This window comes from Lutjanus erythropterus, chromosome 1, assembly GCF_056507025.1.
Source record: "Lutjanus erythropterus isolate fLutEry1 chromosome 1, fLutEry1.hap2, whole genome shotgun sequence".
NCBI classification, from domain to species: Eukaryota; Metazoa; Chordata; class Actinopteri; order Lutjaniformes; family Lutjanidae; genus Lutjanus; species Lutjanus erythropterus.
The window spans coordinates 6,166,589-6,189,407 of record NC_139317.1 but is presented as its reverse complement, the minus strand read 5'-3'; the positions used below and the strand labels follow the sequence as shown (position 1 = coordinate 6,189,407).

General features: G+C 41.4%; 1 protein-coding gene across 1 annotated transcript in view; it reads right to left on the bottom strand.

Moving 5' to 3' along the window:
• Positions 1-22,819, bottom strand: part of nav2a (neuron navigator 2a) — a 325,729-nt gene that overhangs the window by 42,170 nt on the left and 260,740 nt on the right. Inside the window, exon 12 of the mRNA XM_084731403.1 lies at positions 20,822-20,944. Within this exon, the coding sequence (XP_084587529.1) occupies positions 20,822-20,944 (123 nt within the window). The remainder of the gene's footprint in view (positions 1-20,821; positions 20,945-22,819) is intronic.

Below are 22,819 nucleotides of genomic sequence, written 5' to 3'. Positions count from 1 at the left end.
CTCAGACTGAGTCAAAGCATTCAGTGCTGTTTTTCAATACTTGACAGCTATTGACATTTCATCTTGTACTAAAAAAGTGCTCAAATTCAATATCCAGCTCTACATATCAGCTCTCAGTCATCACTCATCTGTCAAGTCTCAGACGAGCAAATCAATGCAGATCTGCTGCTCAGTCGCCAACTTGGAAGTCCTGAATGTTTCCCACCACCAACACGAACACAACATCATAATTATGGCTTTAAAAAAACTGAACAAAAACAAAGAACTCTGTAAAATGGGCTCGAATCCCAGATTCAGATTACCACCAAAATCTAATCAGCTGGTCTTTGGGTAGATTTCAAGCCAAATACATCTGCTGCTTTTGTGAGCAACCTTGCAAACAACCTGACAAACAGAGACGGAGGGAAAACATGACTTCCTCCTTCAGGAGTCGGCAGCAGAATAAATCAGAGCGCAGACGCAGCCTCGGAGTTGAAAGCATCCGCGGAGCAGACGAGCTGAGGGGTGCTGAGAGATTTAGAGTGACCACAACCGTCTCAACTCGTCCGTACAGCCACAGGGGAAAGTCCCCCCCCTTCCAAACACACACACACACACACACACACACACACACACAGCCTCTCTCTCACACACACACACAGCCTCACACACACAAAGAAATAAAATAAAGATATATGGACAGAATTGAAGAAACAGACAAACCTACAAAGATCTCAACACCTCCTGAACATTGACTAAACCAAAGTCATCATCACTAAAAGCACAAAAGTTCAATGACACACATACACATACACACACACACACACACACGCATCTACCTGGTCAGGGTGCCTGGGTTGCCGTGGGAACCAGAGCGCTGCGGGAAAATGCCAAGCTGGACAGAGAGCTTCATGACTTCATGCCGCTGAGAGAGTTCACACAGCCAAATCTGTCTCCCCCCAAACTCCCTCTCTGTCTGCCTCTCCCTCTCTCTCTGCACTCTTTGTCAACGTCTCTCACCCTCTCGCTCGCCCTGGCAGTGTTCCTAGATGGAGCTCCTTTGTCGCTCGCTGCACTGATGCTTCATCCCCCGGGCACTGTTCGTCTCTCTGTGGACTAACTGAGAGAGAAACTGAAGGACCTGCCCTGCTGCTGGTAACATGAGCCTCCCCCAGGACTGTTAACCACTTCACTGCTGCAGCCGAGCCACTAATAGAGCACACACACACACACACACACACACATACACCAAGCCCTAAATAAGCCACTTCAGCCCTACACTCTGAGGAACAAAGGTGATAACTAGAACCATAAAGGGTTCTTTGGCTTGTCTACACTGGAACAGTTCTGGAACCTAACCTGAAGGGTTACAACTAGGACCACCTGTGAGAGGTTTCACCCAGAACCCGCTATGGGCCCTTTTCTACCAGCATGGAACCACCTGCATTCTGGTTCAAGCACCTAATTCTGAGAACTTCCACCAAAGATGAAATGTTTCAGAACCTAAAAAGTTGGATCCCAGCTGGAAACACAAAAATAAAATAGCAGTTTTTTCCTGGGAACCAAAGTGGGCGTGTCATGTTCTACACGTTGCTGTGCATTCTGCATTGCCCCGTGTTGACGACATCCTTGATTACAAAGGTTCCACTCAGAACTGGCGGGAACATGGACTGGTTCACCCAATAGGAGCAAGTTTCCAATGATCTTGAACAGAACCAGTTCAAGAACCAGAACTTGTTATGGTGGAAAAGGGCCCTATGAACAGTTCTATAGAGTACAGTTCTACTCAGAACACTATTTTGGTTTCCATCCAGAATCTTTCCAACTTTCCATCCAGGGGGTTCTACCAAGAACCTTTTTTATTTTCCAAGGTTTTATCGGGAATCCACCGAGAGAGTTCTACTGCTGACCTTTTTGTATTCGAAGAGTTTTATCTAGAACTCACTCTAGATAGGGTTCAACTGAGAACTCTTTTATATTATGGTACACAGAACCCTTGACGAAAAAGAGTTCCTCAAGGATCTCAACAATCCTTGAAGAACTCTTTCTTCCAAAAAGGGTTCTAAATGGAACTCTTAGTCCTACAAACTCCCCCCCCCCCCAAAAAAGGGCTCCTCAGAAGCAAATATTTGTAGGTTAAACCTCCGCCCTTCAGGAACCCTTTTAGAACCCTTACTTCTAAGAGTGTAACAAGAATCAAACACAAGTCAAAGCCACATGATCACAGACAAACTCTCCCAAACTGGAGGACAATCCTCACCCCCTCACTGCTGCTGTGCTCCTGTGTGTTTCCCAGCTCTGGTTTATGTGTATCTGTATGTATGTATGTGTGTGTGTGTGTGTGTGTGTGTGTGTGTGTGTGTGTGTGTGTGTGTGTGTGTGTGTGTGTGTGTGTGTGTGTGTACAAGACTGCAATTTCCCAGACAGATCCACCCTGACTAGCTGACAAGCCAGTGCTAATTAGAGATCAGGCTGAGCGGCGTGGCCCAGCCCACAGCCTCCTGCTGGCAAAGCAAACCGCCAGTTAACAACCACCGAGTGCCTCCACGGCCAATCACAGGAGACGGAGACCTTAACTGTGGGCTGCCCCCGGGAGGAAGTGGTGCCAAACGCAGGCTGACAAGGCCGACAACTAATAGATCATCACACCGAGAGACGGTTCTTACTCTTACTCTTAAAGGGTCAGTTCAGACAAACCACACAATACATATTCTCTCTCTTAGAGTCTGACAGAACTGACTCTTTAAAGAACCAGTGTATATGATTTATGCTGCATTCCAGACAGGTCGGAACTCGAAAGTTTGCACTAGAAAAAGTGAAATATATATATATGCAAGGAGGCCGCACTGCTGAGGGTTCAACTGAGTGTACACTTGCTAAAGAAACACATCAGTTTTTCACTGTCCGCCATGTTTTTTGTTTACTTTTGGCTCCTACACTTTTCAACTGGAGGTTGAAAGTTGGAAATTTCAATTGAGACCTGTTTGATTTGTCCATCCTGGGCTACCGTAGAAACTTGGCGGTGCAAGATGGTACACTCCATGGAAGAGGAATCACGCCCTCTGCAGATATAAATGTCTCGTTCTAAGGTACTAAGATTTGGCCTCCATTAATTCCTGATAATGGACACCTTGCAGGGCAGTATCCCGCTTATACCATGGTCACTGGCCAAAGAAACAAAATTAAGACAATTAATTTGAGTCTTTTATAACTCCATTTCCCTGGTAACACCTGAGGGTTTGACCAATAACTGGAACAATCATTACCATCCAATAAGTTTCTTTTGCAATGGAAACTTAGCTCACAGACCCATCTGGCTCAGCTATTCGCCAGAAAGCTAACATTATGCTAGAATGGTTCAAACCAAAGAATATTTAACACTAAGACTAGCTAGCTATCCAGCCATGTCATTGTCAAACAAATAGCAGACTGTCGTCTGCATACTGAAGTAGCGCACTGGATAGTGAATGATCCTTTCTGTGATGCAAAGCAAGTTCAAAGGGGCAGTGTACTTCTTGCAGCTTGTGTGTTACAGCTGCTATTCTGTGGTGTTCGGAGGATGAGGAACTTCATTCAGCTGTTGTTAACTCCTAATGTTGTTTCTTTCTTTTCTTTTTAATTTCCCTTTTTGTCTGTTGCATCCCAGTCACCAAGGTTAGATCAGAAGTTCTTCAAACAGGCCAAAAAAAATGTTGAAGTCAGCTATTTCTGCTCTGAACAGATGTTAGCTTGTTAATTGTGGGCAAAATGGAGGCTTTGACTGCATTGCTGTTACTATTGTTACCCATTCCAGTGTATTAACGTAGAAGTGTGAACAGGCGGGTTCACTGAAACGACTTAGTAGATGTCCACTGTCAGAAATTGATGGATAACCTGCAGCCAATTAGAAACGAGATTTCATCCTGGCCATGGTACAAACACTGATATAAAACATACTTGTGAATATTATGTGCCATTTCTGCTATATTCTGCCAATAAATCCCTGTAAATCTTACACAGTGGACCTTTAAATCAGCTGGGCTGTGCAGTTCAAACTTTGTGAACAAGCTTGTTATTCACCAGCATGGCATAAAACTACATTCTCTCACTCCCTAAACAGGCTAAAAGGCCTGTAACCCAGTTGGAGAGGACAGCAGCAGTGGAGAGGGAAAAGTGACCCAAATCAAGACATTCCAGAGAGGAACCTCGTCTCTCGCCGGGTCTTTTCAGAAAGTTTTCCCAAAGGGGTCAGAGTTCAGAGGCCAAACCTCCAAAGCTTCCTTAAAGAGAAGAGCAGAGTGGGGGAGGTATGGGGACCAATGAAGAAAGGCTGCCTTGTGGGTCAGCCAATAGGAGTGTCTGAAAGTGTCCTGAGAAAAAGGCTGTGGTTGTGTTTGTTTAACTTTTCTTGTGTGCGTCCCTTGGGACTGCGGTCGGTCGATGGGTTGCTTGGCCCTGCCGTACTGTAACCCCCCGCCTGAAAAACGTGGTCCGACTCTGGCACATGCACACAGGATCTGTGCCGCAGAAATATACACACAGACATGCGACCACAACAGAGCCGCGAAGCAGAAGTAAGGGGATTTCCTGTGTTTGAGGGGCGACTACTGGTCCTCACACTGCAGCTGGATCATATAACCCCAAATGTCTGTCTCCAGTGTCCACACAGACAGACAGACAGGGGGAGGATTTTGACAGTCTGCCTTAGAGCCCTCAGACATCACAGACAAGTTGACAGTTGAGGACACAACATCAGAATAGAGGAGCTGGTGTTGTGATCCCAAACATATCAGCAACCATCAGAGACATGCAAAACATGTTTATTCCCATCAGGAAATATGCTTCGCATCATGGCACAACATGACAAGCAAGTTTTACAACCTTTATCAACTGTCAGTGGAATCAGATCTTGATGATTAGGGTTTGATTTATTTTGAAATCCTTTGAATGCTGATAACATTGCATCATCAATCATGCATTTTGATGCCTTAATTAGAGGATTAGAGATAAATTTTCTCTGCAAAATCCCACTTTCCATTTAACAAAATAAAGTAAGAACTATTTAACCAAACAATGTGTGAATAATGCTGGGAATCTGACCTGACATGCTTTAAATAACTTATGACAGAGTCCAGCAAAGTATTGAGGTTTGATATCCAGCCCAAGCGATGAAATGATCAAATGATGTTATTATTTCACACAATTGTGCTGTCAAAATAAATCAAACTGTATAAAAATGAAGAAAACATTGCGGTTCACATATATCGTGGTGCTGATTTCGATCATAACACTCATAACGTCACTCTCCACAGAGAAGCATTCATCTCCAAATTTGCTGATTTTAATTTTTTAGATAGAACTGAAGAACACAGCACTCCTGCTCCAATTTCCCTAATTCTTAAGTCAAACAAACCAGTTGAAAAGTCACTGGATCATTTGAAAAATGCTTTGCCTGTTAGCTCACATTTCCCTCCCTGTTTGCTGTTTATCACTGTAAACAAATGTCATAAACTGTCTGATTTTTAAAATTGTCTTACTTCGAGCCTTTATTTGATCAGACAGTTTAGACGGACAGGAAATGGGGAAGAGAGAGGGGGGAAGACATGCAGGCTGGAGTCAAATCCATGGCCGCTGTTGAGGCCTCCCAGCTTCCACACATGGGGCACCCTCCACAAGCTGAGCTACCAGGGCACCCTCATCACAGCATGCTCTATGTTTAGTTCTAACTTCCTGTGGGCAATATAACCATTCAAACATACTACACAAAGGACTTTTCCACTAACATGCAACCGGCTCTGTTATGATCTGAGCAACTCATTTTGAAACATTCCGACTAAAAATAAATTGGTTCAGAACCAGAAAAGTTGGCTCCTAGCTGGAAGCAAAAACTTTCCTTGAGAAATGTCGATGATGCATCCTTGATTACAACGGTTCAGATCAAAACGGGTGGAAACGCAGGCTGGTTCACTGAATAGCACCAAGGTTCCAGGAATCTTGAACAGAACCAGTTCTAGATCAAGAGCTCATTTGGTGAAAAAGGGTCCACAGAAAGCAATCGCACAAAAGGATACATAAAGAAATGCTGTTTAGTTTTTAAAAAATGAATGCTGTGTGTTCAGACAGGCATATAACTCATTAGCAAATTAGGCTACTTGTAGCGTGAATGTAAAGCTAAAATAATGATAAAACACAAAATGACAGCAGATTGCCCCAGGTTCTGCAAAGCTGTTCTGCCAGTCTTACTGTTTTACAGAGAAACATTAGGATTTCTCACATCAGTGTCTATACTTGCAGCTGTTCTTTGCCTTGGGGGTCAGAAAAATTCATTTCAGTGTTTCAAGATATATTAATAGAGACAAAGCCCTTGGCTATTAAGATCTTTGGCATGATACGGTCACAGGTGTCTTTTATTACCTGTATTGGGTTAATTAAAGGAAAGGCATGCAGGTTTTACTGGCATTTAAATGTCATGTTTTTGATATTATTCTAATAAAACGACAGAAAAATAAGAAAATCTACACCTAAGAAGCAGTGTTACGGATTCTAAATGATTGCAGCCAAAAACAAAAAAAAACTTTGTGAAAAGTAATAATACTAAGGAGTAAATGGGCAAAGTGTGAAGGTGCAGGAGGCAGTGAAGGGGCCACTGGGACGGGACCCGGCACATTCCAGGACGGAGACCAGGAGCCGTGTGGTACGAAAATGACACGGCTGTCCCTGCACTGACGAGAAATGACAGGACTGGACCGGACAACACACTGAGGAATGTGTCTCACTCTCTGTCTGTCTCCCGCGTCTGGTCCCATTGTCTCCTGACTTGGGAAAACATTTGCTATCTGCACTCATAGAATTTATCAAAGCATTTAGATCCCTGTGGCCGCCTCTCTTTCACACAGATTTCCTTTGACTCGTCTCTTTCTCTCTCTGCTCTCTGTTTGATGTGTAAACACACGCTCCCTTTAGATTCGACCGACTGACCCGGATCCACGGTAAAAACACATCAAAACTCTTCACACGTGACACACATGACAGAACGCAGGCACACGACTCCTACGCACTGCTGAATCCACTCGTGCGAGAAAATGCAATATTTAAAAGACTACTGGGAAAAACGTGGAATTTCTCACGTGCTTGCAGACACACAACTTAAACACACACTGCATACAAACCAGTCTATTGTCACCTCAATGCTAGAATGAAATGCAAGGCTGTAACTCCTGCCTCTACACCTGTGGTCCACAAACTGGGTTGATGGGCTCCCTGGGGGGGCAAAATAATAAAAATGTTGGGGTGCAACATAAAGGCAAACTCTTCCAAGAATCTGTCTTTTTTATGCTCATCTGGTTTTAAATCTTCCTTAGAAGTGTCTCCAGATGACAGATGATGATCCACTTTGAGGAAATAAAACATTTTCAGGGGTTTCCTCTCTTAACATCGAGCCACCTGGTGTTTTTTTCTCTTTGCTCTTTGTTCTGTTTTTCCACAGATGCTCTCCATCTGAACTTTAGTTTTAGTCAATGTGCAATTTCATAAGTTTATAGTTGTTTATGTCAAAGAACCAGCATTTAGAAATGAAGAAAACCCTTCAATATTATCAAACTATGTAACTGGAAGCTCAATATTAATCTATTCAACTCCAAACAGATCACAACATTAATATAAACTCTAGTGAACGTTGCAAAGTTTCTATAGATGCAAAATATATGAATTTTGGGGGAAATGTGTAAAAAAAAAAAAAAAAAAAAGGTAAATGTATCAGTGTGAACATCATATATCAGCTGCAATTATGGAGATATTTAGATAATAATGTCATATAATGTGGAATAAAAGATTTCTTCCAACCTTAAAGCTTCTTAAAGGAGCAATATGTAAAAATTGTGCTTCCAAAAATGAGTACTGCAGTCCAAATAGCAAGCTGGAGCCACAGATTGTATGTTAAATATGTTGAGTTCCTGTTTGTAATCGTCAGTTAAACCTGTTTTCTGGAAAATTTGTCACGTTTTAAGCGTCATAAACATCTACTATCCATCCAAGATTTCTTATGACTCATGAACAGACGTACTTATTGAACGAACATTTTGCATTAATTTAACTCTTTCTTTTTTTTTTTTTTACTTTAACAAACCTGAAACTGGCAAACAAAAATGGATGTTCTGCACCAGAATGGAAATTTAAAAGGAAAATACTATTTGTAGTGTTGCTGTCAGAGTAGTGAGTATTTGAACCCCAAACACTGGTCAAACCCACAGAACTTCATTATAAACTCTTGCAGAGAACCTAAAGTTTCCAAAGATAACAAATGTCAGGCTAAATATTGGGGGAAATGTGTAAATTTCAGTATAAACATAAATGTATTGGCTTCTATTTATCTGATAATATCAGACAGTGTGGAATAAGAGGACTTTAAAGTTACTTAAGGTGAAATACTGTGACTTAAAGAGTTAAAATCAGAAATTAAACAGAAATTGATACCATTTGGGCCTCATGGGCAAAATCTTACCAATATGTGGGTCTGCTGCCTGTTACGTTTTAAGACTCCATGACATGAAACCTCTTGCATGCAGACGTTTGTCCCCGAGCCCTTCCTGCAGCTCACATGGTGAAATGTGAATAATCAACTTTATCCAGTTACTTTAAAGCTGCAACCTGCACGAACCGGCTGACTGCCCCGACTTCCCACCCGCACCCAGTCTCATGTGAAAATATCAGTCAGGGGAGGTACGGAGGATTAACACTTACCCTGTGCTGACTGCTCACCGTAGATGAATTAAAGTCCAACATACTCTGCTCCTTTGCTCTGCTTTCTCCATCTACCGTTTCCTGTTGGTGACCGAGCCTCTGACCTCTGTGTTTCCCTTCACAAACAGCTGGCTCGGTGGCTAGCTCACTTGGCGTAGGCTCATGAACGCTGCAATTAAGTCCTGGTTTTGAATTCGGCCCACAGCCCTTTGTCACATATCAAGCTTTTTTCTCTCTGTGGGTCACTGCTACATCTCACTGATTTCAGCCATACAACGAAGCAAAGAAACTCGACAAAATCAGAAAAACACAAACAAGCTTAAACAAATACTGTGACAGAAAAGCAATGACAAAGATCAAGAAATGCGGATGCTCCAGATGCAGTGTTTAACTAAAAAAGAGAGACTGTGCAGGAGAAAAACCCTCAGTTACCTGAGTGAGAGCCCCACCCTCTTTAGCGTGTGTGTGTATGTGTGTGTGTGTGTTTCCTTGGGCGAAGCAGGTGTGCTTGTTAAAAGCCCACAGGGAGGAAAGATGGTCTGCTGATACAGTATCCATGGCAACTGAAACATCTTTTCTCACAGGATTCTGTCTTGGTTTCTCCATTCTGATAACAAACCTCTTAATTCTTCCCCATTGATTCTTTCTTCTTTATTCTCCATGTAAGTCAAGATGGTCAAACCTAATTAATTCCTCCTCCACCCACACATGCAAGAAGCAAATATCTTCTATATGTGGTTACACTAGAAAAAAATGTGCCCACAGCTGTTGCTTTTTCATAAAATAAAATCTTCCATTGCAATGAAATTATTCCAATCATGTTCCGATATAAAATTAATGTGTTTCAAATATTTTTAAAAGTGACTGCCTGCTTTTTGAAAGGAACTACAAGCTGGCGAGCTAACTGCTAACACAGTAGCCAACAAAGGCAACTAAAAAAGTTAACTTTCCATCTAGGCATGCAGGAGCAGTTTTCTAAAATCTGGCTTTTATCCAACGCCTGTAAAGAATGCAGGAAGGATGTCATCACGAGACTGTATCTGATGTCAATCAAACTGCGCGTAAGTGCCTTACGTGCCGTCAGCATCTTTACTGTCTACACTACGCCCAACAGGAAAAATTGTGAGTAACCTCAAAACCACAAACTATACAGATTTAGGCAGAATATGATGGAAACTACTACATAGAAAAGGAAATACAGCCACAACAAAGGCTGGGAAACTACTTCTGACTAAGTGAAACCAGTGGAAGATGATTCTTTGCAAAATCTGCCACAGTTATATTTCAATTTTAAGATAAATACATACATATATATATATATATATATATATATACATATACATATTAAGATAGATAGACATTATATCAAGATTTTAGACTACCTCTTAGCATTAGCATTATGTGTCCCACACTGTTTCACACAAACTCCCCCACATTTAGTTTGTTTAGTTTTTTAGTTTGTTTAATTTGTCACTCTGACAAGAACTTAATAAAAAATTTGATGGTGCAAGCTTTGCCAGCTTCCTCTATTTCAGACTCTCTAGCTTGACATAACTGTCAAGTCATCTCATTATTTCTCAAGGGTGAAAATCTGTGTGAAAAAACTTGATGAAAATTTGTGCAGACATATTTCACCCCAAAGAGTGAGTTGGGGCAGTTCCTTTGGACTGAATTGATTGTCATTTTAAATGCTGGCAAGACCTGCCCCTGAGGCAGAATGCTAAACAAAAAGAAAAAGAAAAAAGAAAAGGACACTGCATGCTCACAGAAAATTCTTGTTGATTTCTACTGAAATCATGTTGAAATGATCTCACTGCAATTGGAATTTGTTTTTCTTTTGACTAAAATTATCAGGACAGATTTTTGCAGTGTAGGTTAAGGAGTATTGTGCAGCAGCAGCTGGCGTGTGTGGGTGTGTGTGGGGGAGCATCATTAACTTGGAGACACATTTGACCTCACATCTTGAATCAAACAGCAACATACTGCAGGTCAGACTGCCTCAGACCGCTCCAGCGTGCCCCGGAACGCCTCGCCGGACTGGCTTCATTACAAACACACACACACACACGCACACACGCACACTCCACTGGGACGTAGCATGAGCTTGGCCAGGAGGCATTTATTGTATTTAGTATTCTAGCAGAGTCAAAGGCTGTGTGAGAGTCTGGATATCTGCAGAGAAGTATTTGGTTGCATAAAGTGTGTGGTGAGTGTAAGTGAGTGCAGGAGATAAGAGGAGAGCAGACAATAGAGAGGTTACAACCACACCTCTCTATTTCTCAGACCAAATGCTTAACACGTTCTCCTCTCAGTCAACGTGAGATTGATAAATATATTTACAAAAAAATTCCTTTTTTACATTTTCTTGACAAAACCAAATCTCGAGCTAGACTGCATTTGTCTGATATGACTTAAAGACGTCAATGCAGTCTTTTGTTAATCGCCAGCAGCAGATTTTCAGCTCCGGTAAGGAGCTCATTTTAAGCTAAGTTTCCTACTTTCCTGTTAGCCTTTAAATACACATGATTTTCTTCTAGATACTCATCTAATACAAAAGGGATGGGACCTATTCGTCAGGTTGTAGGAAGCTCTCAGTTTAATGGTGTTGGATTATTATGGCTTGTTATCAATATGGTAATCAGGTTTTTGGCTGTACGACAAGTTCAACAAAGCAAACAAGGAAGTAAATGGAGTTCTACTGGCCCATCAGAAGAAAAATATTAGCACCACAGGCACAACACTTTCAAATCCCTGTGTCAAACTTGTCCAGTGCGCAAGTCCCCTACTACCAAGCTATCAAGCAGCAATTTAAAATTCAGTGTTACGTAGTTTCTATATAAAAAACTCGGAATTTCCCGGGATAAAGTCAGAATTTTAAGAGAACAAAACACTGATGATTTCTCAGACTGAAGTGATACATTTACTAAGAAAAAACAAGAGTCCTCATTTGTGAGACAAAACGAATAATTTCAGAAATTAAAATGACAAATTTATAAGAAAAAACTTGGAATAATCTCAGAGAATATCCAAGGTCTTTCCCATGTATTTAATCTACAAAATTCTGAGCTATATCTCTGATACTGATGCCCAACCTCCACCTCTGATTTCATTCTTTCACTGCAGTGTTTTTAACACTAAAACATAAAGATCTTGTTACTTTGTAGCTGAATTTATTTTTTGTATCAATAAATCTGTTGTCATAATATTGAGGATAGGATATTAATGAGGTAAATACTGTAAGAGGGCATATTTTGGTCATAATTTCTTGATTGTAGTAATCAAAAGAACAAAAGAGTGAGAGCTTTTATTTCATGTTGCGTTGGTGATGAAAACATCCCAACACTTGAGGCATTTGCTTATTAATTTTACATCCTTATGTGGTTACTGTGCTGCAAGAAGTCAAGCAAACTGTCTTCACAAAACACCAGCCGTATTTCAATGCAAAAGATTCATGATGGAAAATTATTATCGGGAAAGATCATCCAAACTCCACTGACAACCACAGATGGTTTAGGCGTGTGCATTATTTGCCCTGTTGCTACTGATTCTGGTAACCCAACACTGACTCACACTGTTCCTCTCTGCCATCATTAACCAAACACTCAGAGCGGAGCGGAGGGCCAACACACACCCACACACACACCAGACTGGGACCCACACACACTGCAGGGTCCTGAATCAGCAGCTGTGATCAGCAGCACTGACAGCTCGATGTTGTCTCCGTGCAGGACGGGACCACACAGGACTAAGTACGAGTGCAACAGTTGGACGGCTCAAAAGTGCAGATGAAGCTGTGTTCCCGTGATTATCATACAAATAAGAGTCCTGGTTCTGCGGGGAACAAGGTTGCTGGCTCATGAACCGACAAGGAGCAGAGGGAGGGGAGGAGACTCATCCAGTGATTATTATTACAGCCAGAGCCCGCAGGCAAACGACAACATTCACTGTGCTGCACCAACGGAGCAGGTGGAGGAGGGGTTACAGGGGACAGACACACAGAAAGACAGGCAGGTAGAAGGTGAGACAGGTGGAGTGCCAGGTGTTGTTGGTAGCTGGAGCAGAAGCGTCTCTTCCTCTACCTGAGGCCAACAGGGAACCTGCTCAAGCCCAGACAGGAGAGATAACATTTTGGGGCTCGGGGCAAAAGTGTGTTACATGGAGTGTGCCTGTAATATGTGTGCGAGTGTGTTTGACATGCTCTAAACAACAAAAGTCCTGGTCGCAGGTGGGATTAAAAACCTCTTAAGAGAAATTGGAAATCAACAAAGATGCTTTTAACGCACACACACCTGCAGACATCCTGTCCTTCAGACAATGAACCATCATCACAGATCATTTGACGTTTTATCAACATCCATCACACTTCTACTTATACAGTGATTCCACATAATGAGGGCAGACAAAATAATCTGAACATGTGTCATATTAACGGACACATTACAGCTAGTCTACTTTACTTTATCACAAGATAAATACACAATAGATGTGTGCATTCAAAACAACTGTATCAATCAATGAGAGGAAACTACAGTTTACCCACTGCTTTATTAACCACTACATCCCTGATTTAGTTATAATTTCCAGTATAACATTATGATGGTCATTTTAAGAACTGATCGACAGTCAGGTAAAAGCCATTTTTAGGGAAGAAAAGTTGCAGTTGCAGCTGTGTCGGCAGTACAAGAAGCCAAAATCTAAGTCTATCTACATAATTTAATCTTGGGGTTAAGGCAAAGACCAGGTTAATAAAGAGTTTCTTAAGTTGCAGCTTTGCTAGTTCATCCATAAAGTTGCGAGATGACTCAGAGTGAGAAGATAACTCTCTCACACTCTGTGTGACGCAGGACGTAAGGAATACCAGAGTCCTTTCCTGGGAGCGGGATCCCTCTTCTGTGGCTCTTCCTGGGGTTTCTTCTTTACTTTTCCCCTTTTTAAAACTGTTTTTGGGGGAGCTTTTCTTTACCTGAATCAAGGGTCTCAGGACAGAGGGTACTGTACGTTGCACATATGTACAGATTGTAAAGCCATTTGAGACAACTTGATACTTGTGATTTGGGCTACATATATAAAATCTGACTTGACTCGACTTGAAGGGAATTTACAACTCTGGAAAATTATCAAAGTAGAATTACACAATTCACATTACAAAGTAATGTACCAGGAATGCAGACTTGCATATATTTGATTGGCCAATGCAGAAGCAGTTGTTGATTGACGTTGCATTGCTCGTAGTAAAAGTTGCACTCTGTTCACCTTGAGTTTTGTTGCCAGAGCGTCATTTAATTAAATGATGCGGCTGGGTTTTTATACGCAGTGTTAACATTTGTCTAAACACAGGTTTAAAAGACGTGTGTTTACCGGCTTAAAGGCATGGCAAGTTTATTCAGGTTTATTTGCAGAGTAGCTTTGAAACACACAGAGGCAATTCAGAGTACTTTACAAAAGGCTTTAAATCTACAATTCAGAGATAATGAAGAGGACAATAAAAGGTTTTGGAGTGACTGACAGCGGTTTAAGTGTTTTAACAGACACCTGCTGGTGGAACGTGTGTCTGTCAGTGGAACAAGAAGGTTCTCCTGCCAGTAGGACAGCAGTTGCAAAAGAGAACAAAAAACACTTCTCTTTATTTCTGTTGGTTGTTTCAGATTGTGACCACTGATTTTTGCCTATATTGCACAGACACAGCTGGAGTTAAACCAGAAACAGGCTGGAATTAAACCCAGGCTTGTGCAAAGGACTGACAGCCTCAGTGCATGGGGCTCAGGCTCCACCAACTGAGCTACCAGGACGTCTCTGGTACAGATGATTTTGTTCTATTATGAGTCTCATGCTGATTTGAAACCTCTCATCTTAAAGGGATAGTCAGAATTTTTTGAACTGGGGTTGTATGAGGTACTTATCCATAGTCAGTGTATTGCCCACAGTAGAAGGCAGTGCAGTGACCAGATCCCCACAAACCAAATGTGTGTTTGTGTGGGACAATGTGGGACATGTTAGCAGTGCAAAGCGGTAGTCTATAATTTTGATCTGATTAAAAAATAAACATTTCTGTTCTGCCTGTTAGGTCATAACATCTCTGTGTTTTGCCCTCTGGTTGATTCAGTAGCACACAATAGCTAAGAAGTTTCCCAGTCTTTGTTGGAGCCATATTCCCTCCTTTGTGGTAGTTTCCATTATATTTTGCCTAAATCTGCATCCCGTGTGACTTTGTGGTGACTAAAAACCAGATTTTTGAGAAGCGTCTGTCCTGCAGTGGTTTGACTTTTGAAATCTAGAGCCAATAAAAATGTGGGACATGTTCTCTATATGTGGGACGTGGGACGGAGAATAAAAATGCTGTGCAGTCCCACATAATCTGGTACTGCTGTGGACAGAGTCTGTTTAAGTATATGCTATATTCAGAATATTTTCACCGCTTTACCTTGCTGTGATGGGAAACCTCTATTATACAAGCCAAATGTTTCTCTCTCCAATTCAACCAAACTCCATTAACGAAAACAGTGATTTTCGAATCTTGCAGAACAAAGGTCTTGCAGGTCTACTGCTGCCTCGTTCCGTTAGATATTTTGTGTAATTGTGTAGCTTCAGTGAATCTGACACATCCTTTTAAAACACTGATGTCACATAATAGCATCAACAAACAACAGATCGAGACAGTAGTAGACCAGCAAGTCCTGTGTTCTGTAAAGTAAAATTATTGATTTTGCCAGTGGGGTTTTGTTGGTATGGAGAGAGATATTTGGCTTATATAATGGTGGTTTCCCCTCAGAAGAGGCTGTCTGAAGGCAAGGTAATGTGGTGAAAGTAATGCAAATATAGCATACAGTTAAACTGATATTCATGCAGTAAGGTGGACTTTTTTAAGTGGCTAAAATACCTTTTGTTGCTGACACTGTCCACAGCACTTCATTGCTTAGCTTCCGTGCTGGTGACCCTCTCTACTTCCCCAAATCAGTGGCGTGCTGACCGGCATCTACTGTCACTAATACACAGATCATCAAAAACTACCTCATACAGTCCCACTTCAAATAATCTCAACATTAATTTCTTTTACCTACAGCTCAGGTACAGATGATTCGGACTCTTTGGAGCTCCGTTAGGTGTCTTATGTTGATTTCAAACCTCTCATGCTTATTGTATGAATACGCTTGTTCATGGTTTTTCAACAAAAATGTGCATCTCTGGTGTCTCTGCAGACCCCAAAATATGAGACACTCTCTCTTTTTTGCATTTGCAATGTGTTTCCCAAAACACCAGATTTGCCTCCCCTTACTGTATGATGTCACAAAGGGCTTAGCACAACATCTAGATTGGTAAAATAAAACAAAATATGAACCCAAAAAATGAGCATAATTTGTCTCCTTTAACTGATATGACCCACCTGTGTAATATTAAGTGTACTTTTAAGGAAGCCTTTGCATGATTTGATTAAATTTAAATTTTCATAACAGCTATTTTTTCACTGGTACATGTTGGACCAAACCAAATAAAGACTCTGTTTTCTGCAATTATCTCACTGTTTGGTCTTTTTTTCTTGCAGCACATAAATGAGCAGCAGCCTTTAGCTTCTTTTGAAAGAGAAAAAGTCTTGATCCTGCCAATACTGGCTGTATAAGAAGCATGTAGAGGAGGGGAACAAACCATTCGCAGAAATGTCTGACACACATTAGTACGATCTTTTACCACCATGCAACCTCATTACACTGATTTATATACTTTTTCATGGGGAAGCATCTGTCATCAACCTCTTCTTTGTGCCACGTTCTCGTTTGGAGAAGAGAAATTATATCTTCAACGCCTCTGCAAGAACAGAGCGAGGGGGGGTCTGTAACACTCACCGCTACAGCGGCTTCACACCACAAAGACCTCTCCTTTGTCTGCTTTAACAAAGAGAATTCAAATCAGAGGACAGACGGTTATAGATTGCTTCCTCTTTCTCCTGCCGCAGAGATAAATGACAGGGATAAGCATGCTCACACACACACGTTTCTGGTCTCTATTGTCTCTGCCTGTTTATTCTGCCTCGCAGGTCCTGTTGTCCCATGACTCAGTGTGTCTTCTGTTTGCTTCCACGCACTGCTTTACATACATCCGACAGTTGGTTAAACTAGTTTTTGCACAAGAGCTGCATCTTATGAGTCACTCAGCTGATGAGAAAATGTGCACTTTAATGGGTTTCTTATTATCTGAATAAGCTGCGGCATTTTTCTGCCTGCATCCTTTACACTCCTCATTAGTGCAGGTTTGGTCGGATCTGGAGGTTTTCAGCGTGAAGGCTTAACAGGTTTTGGAACGCTCTTAACTGTGAACCTCGACCCTTTGAAGCTCGTGACCTCCTCATCCAGGGGTCACAAGGTTTTTGCCCCAGTGCCACAGTGACACCCAACACCTTTCCCCCCCAACCCCCGCTTCACTCCCCCCCCACCAGTTCTGAGGGGCTCGGCTGCACCGCAAACCAGAAGAGAGGACGTAAAAAAGGCATTTAAACTGCAGCAGGTTTATAGATGGGTCACACACCCAGAGAGCAAATACAGACCGCACACACACACCTCGGAGAGAACTTGAAACACATGTAGAGGAAGGTGCTCACCCTCCTCCACCTGCCCCAAACTGCGCCATTAACCCGCCTCTCATGTATTAAATTAACTTCATCTTCTACAAGAGAGAACCAGTCACCCTTCTTCACCCTGCAGCTCCACTGGTTTCCGTTTGTGATGCTAATGCATTTTATCTGCCACTTCCCGATCTCTGCTAATTAATCCCAAACTAAAAGCAGTAAGCACATTTATCAGACATTCCTTCAGGGGGGGAGGAGGAGGTGTGGTCAGAAGGAGGAGGGGGGAGTCACCTCATCCCCTCTTAATTTTAAAACTCTCTCCTTACCCATGTCTCTAATCTTATGAAAGCAACGATAAAGCTGCCTGAAGATCATGAAAGAATAAATCTGAAGCTTCTGGAGGAACGTCATGTCTGCCTACTTGGTCAATTAAACCTCACAGAGAAACATGAAAGCACAAAATCAAACGGAAAAAAAAAGAAAAACCCCACAACTTTTATCATTTAATTGCTTTCCAGTTTCTTCTACTTGCTATAGTCTCTAATCAAAACGAGCACAAGGAAAATGAAAGGTGAGAGGAGAGACGTCCTGCGTGGTAAGAGAGAGAGAGAGAGAGAAAGAAAGGGGGTGAGAGAGGAGAGATGAAAGGTGAGGAGAGGGACAGTTTGTGTTAAGTCCCACCTAAGGGCTGGGGAAGTTTAATATGAGTGTGTGTGTGTGTGTGTGTGTGTGTGTGTGTGTGTGTGTGTGCATGCGGGGTAAATGGCAGCGAGAGGGGCAAAGGTCAAAAGTCTGAAAGACAGGAAATTAGCCACACCTGAGGATTTAAGGAAAAGGCTGCTTGAAGTGCTCAGCGTGTCTGTCTGTGTAACACATCAGCTTAAGACTTGAATAATTATGAAGCGTTTGTTAAAAATTTCAAATATTTAAGTAAAACTGCCTGTAATTAGTGTTTGTTAATAGGTTATAAGGCCCTTATGAGCTGCTTATTAGCAGTAACATGTTTTAATGAGACTTCGTAAGTGTTAATGAGAGCATAATCAACACATTTATTGTTATGTATTTATTGTTGACTTGTTAACAGTTTGTAGACTGCTAACGGTTTATGTAACATTACAAACACATTCATTGAGTTTAACTTTGCTATTAAACTTTTAATAGATTTTTGTTGTTACTTTATTAAGGTTTCTACATACTTTATTATGCATTTATTAACAGTTAACTATGCATTTATTAACGTTAACAATACAGTTTGTCGTTACTGGAGCTTAAGTCTTAACACTACTTATTAAGGTAAATAAATCCTTTATTATGCAATTATTAACAGTAAACCATGCTTTTTTAAAATTAGTATTTTCAGGCTTTTTGCCATGATTGCATAGTGCCTGCTGAAGGAAGCAGGAGAGAAGGACGAGTTTCTTATATGTGCTCATAAATGTCTTATAATCTAATAACAAATTATTTATTGTGCTATTACTAAAACTTATGTAGGCTTATTAACACATTTTAATGTTATTAAGCATCTTGTAAGGGCCTTATTACCCATTAGGTAATGTTTATTACAGGCACATGAATATAAAGTGTCACTAGTATTTTCTAGTTTTTATTTTTTATGAAAGATCACAAGATGACAGCTGGATATAAACTGAGCAGACCAGTCATTCTGCTTGTGTTTTTGTGCCAGGCCTTTGTCTTCCTTCCTCCAGCCTCCTCCATCCTTTCTGCAGTCCATCTTCATATCAGACTTATTCCCTCCCCCTCTGTTCTCTCACTCTTTCTTTCTACCCCCCATCCTTCACTTGCAGCATGTTCTGGCTCTTGCTTGGCCTTCATCCATTTCCGTTTGTCAATTAGCCAGGAACCAAATCCCTCTCCATCTCTGTGACAGGACAAAGACGGCAGCATCCCGCAGAAATGCTCGCCCTGACAGGGAAAGTCCCACAGATAGACCGACACTCAGTCGATCTCCTCACTTTACTACATGCTGTGGCCGATATATCCTGATAACACCAACAGAAAAACATGCATCTCGCTGTGAGTATCCGACATGCAGCATAGTTCTGTGTGTTGCACAAAAATCAGTTACATCGTCAATATCCTGTCAAGAGGCACAACAAGTCTGAGCAAAATCAGTCCGTATGACACATCATACGTCAGTTAAAGCTTAATAAGACAAAAACACTTGAAAATTGTGCAATATTTTGTCTGTATTTTCGTGAGATGTTAACATGAAGCAGACAGGGTTTCTATTTGTTTTTTCAGTCAACCATTTCAAGTGTATCTGACAGAACAGAAGCAACACTGTCGACTCATTAACACATTTTAAACCACCCAGAAAAATTTCATAATTCTGCCCACATTTATTTCAATGACACCAAAACAGGACTACATAGGACTACATAACCACAAGACACGTCTACAAACTCACTGACGAGCATTATTTACTCTATATAACAGATCAAGTTTAGCATGTTCAGTAGGAGGATTAAAAAGGCAGTCTGGGAAATGTAGGTTATTAGCAACAGTAGTCCAACACACTGAAAGATCACCATGCTCACCTTTGTTAACCTGGTGCATTTAAAATGCAAAAATTACTATTTTAACTGAAGGTAAACTGGTTTGCACTTAAACCAGAGACTCTCAAACTTTTCCTGGCATGCCCCACTTCAACAGCCAAAGAAAAGTTTGTGCCCCACACCCCACTATTTCTTTTAAATCAGGATCAGGAAAGTGTTGTTTATTTTTCCTGCATAAATCATACTCATTCAACTTAGTTTCACTCCATATCTTTCCTCTGGCCACAGTTTGAGAGCCACTGAGCCACTGGTTTAAAGGGCACCTTTGCTATTTTTCAACCTGCATCCTAGTTTCAGTCTTTCTTGTGTCTAACTGACTAATGGGCAGAATAATTTTTGAAATTTGTCCAATACTGAGCGAGACCACTGTAATCGTGAGTTATGAAAAAGGCTGCAAAATAATCCTTAATATGGCCAATTGCGCCCGTCAAAGTATGTCAACTAAAAGTACTTGTTTTTCCGCTGACAGGTTCAGGTTGTTATTCTAAGTGTCTGACAACATTATGGAAAAGATCTCTGATGACACGGAGCTTTTTGTTAAAGAGTAAGATCTATTTTACCACCAAAGCCACCAGACACCATTTTCAGAAACAGTAATTTTATCATCATAAAACTCAACAGATGCTATAAAAATCACCAGAATCCTCTTTGTTCGTCCCTCTATTGTTCAAACAATCATCAACTCTAGTTTGGTCAAAATGAAACCTTAATTCATGATGTTAGACATCAGAAAAGCAGTGCTGAGAAATGGCAAGTACAGCCAGAATATTTTCACATCTATCTTTGCAGGCTCACTCACAGCCTGCACACTGAGAAAGGCAACACATCTGCCTGTTGGTCTTTTGCATCACAAAATATGAAAGAACATGAAATTCAAAGGGCTACTATTTAATGTGGGCGTGGACCAATTAACTTCCAGTTGGACTCGGTAGAAGTGGAAGAAGTGAAAATTAAGTGGGTGGGATTTCCCTTTAAGATGTTTCAGACTTACCTGTCAGCATCTCCCTGTCCCGACGATGTGTTTCGATGGAGCGTTTCTCGGACGGCGGCCATGCTGTCGGGCAGGCGGTTCAGGCGCCGCGTGTACAGACCCAAACCTCCATCAGTCATGTAGCTGCAAAATACAACAAAGCACATTAGATACAGTCACCATAAAGCAGCTCTGAGACACACAATTAAAGGGCTCAGAGGAAGATGATTTGACATTGTGCAGCACCACACTTGTCTTTGGCCGGAGTTAACACACTCCGTTCTTGTTCTCAGGGCCGCTTTTGTTGTATATAGAGCAGGAGGAGCCCACATCTATCTAGTTTTCCGGTTCTCATCAATCAGGGCCAAACTGCTGGCAAAGAAACACAGAGGAGACCAAACTATCATGCTGAAGACACATTTGTCTCATGTGGCCGGTGGTGAACAACAGCAGTCTGTAAATGAAAGTGGCAGCTCAGCAGACAGAGGATGCGTCTGTTCTTTATTCCTACATGAAGGACATCGCCAGCCATCACCGCCGGAGTCCATCATCTCCTCCCGGGCTGCTGGGATATTATGATGGACCGAGTCGCTGAACATTAAGAGCAGCTAAAAATACTCTGTGTATGTAAGTGCAGGGTAAGTAGGCCATTCACTTCATTTCATAACGGAAAATTACATTGGAAGGGAGTTGATTTATTGGTTGTTGGAGTCAGAGGCTGACCATTAGTGGCGGTTACAGTCTGAGGCTGATGCTGAGGCCACGGACACTTACACAAACATTCCCATTCAAACTAAAACAACACCAGCTAATTCCCTAAATATTTATCCATGGAGGAGATTCCTAATGGAACTAAATATTGACTCATTTGACCCAGGTGTAATTTAATGAAATGTTTGCTGATTTAAAGTCGACGCTGGGCTGAATGCAGCCTGTGTGAGACCGTGATGATTCTGTTTCTGCACTTAAGTGAGTAGAAAAATAAGCCCAGCGAGAGCTTTCGACCGCTAAAACACTTTCTGTGTTATCTCTGCGTGGATCTCGGCGAGAGGGAACCCAGCAGACACGCACACAAACACACATTTATACCTGCATGTATATACAGTGTACACAGAGTACAGTGTTTCCTGTAGACAGAGCTCCTTTGTGTAACGTGCAGTCAAACAGAATCAGCATCAGAGCGGTGTGACAGAAACTTAACGGCAGCCCGGAGTCACTCGGCAGCTGTGTAAAGGTGCTGAACAAACTGCAGCCTTCATAACGTTTGCAGCTGCAATCTCTTTGCCCATAGTCAGTTTTTACTTACCCTTGTACAAATTGTTGTATTGATAGGCAGTTATCAAATAAAAAAAGACTAAATGTTTAATGAAGGGCTGTAACACTGATAAAATTTTAGAAAACAGTGAAAAGCGTCCATCTCAGTCCTGTTTTGTCACTCTAAAACCCAAAGATATTCAGTTTAATATGACCATAAATTAATATATCCATATTTTAGAGGCTAAAGAGAAAACTTTCTGCCATTTTGCATCCAAAATTATTTAACAATTAATTCATAACACTTGCCCGGTCAGGCATGTAAGTTGCCAGATTTACTATCCCAGCAATGCATTTTACTTATCCTGGGCAAGCTGCAATCCTTACTGTTGAACCCTGTTCTGAATTAATTATCTTCAAAATTGCAATAATTATGAGGGGTTTTTGTTTTAGTTATTATTGTGTATTTATATTTATACTTTACTACATACTTAAGATGGAAACACATTGCACTGGTTGCGCATGTCCTCAGAAATTAGACATCACTTGTTTGAAAGATGCCATACGTACACGAATGGTCTGACAGGGTCAGCATGCATTTCAGAAGCGAAAACACGTTCACATGATGAATCGAAGTCCAATATTCAAACAACTTTTAGCTTTGGTTGGGTCTTCACCAACTCATAGTGAAAAATACCTGGCTCTATAGCAGCAAGATGTTTAATTTCTTCACCATCTAGTCATCAGAGTTTATCAGAGCTTTTT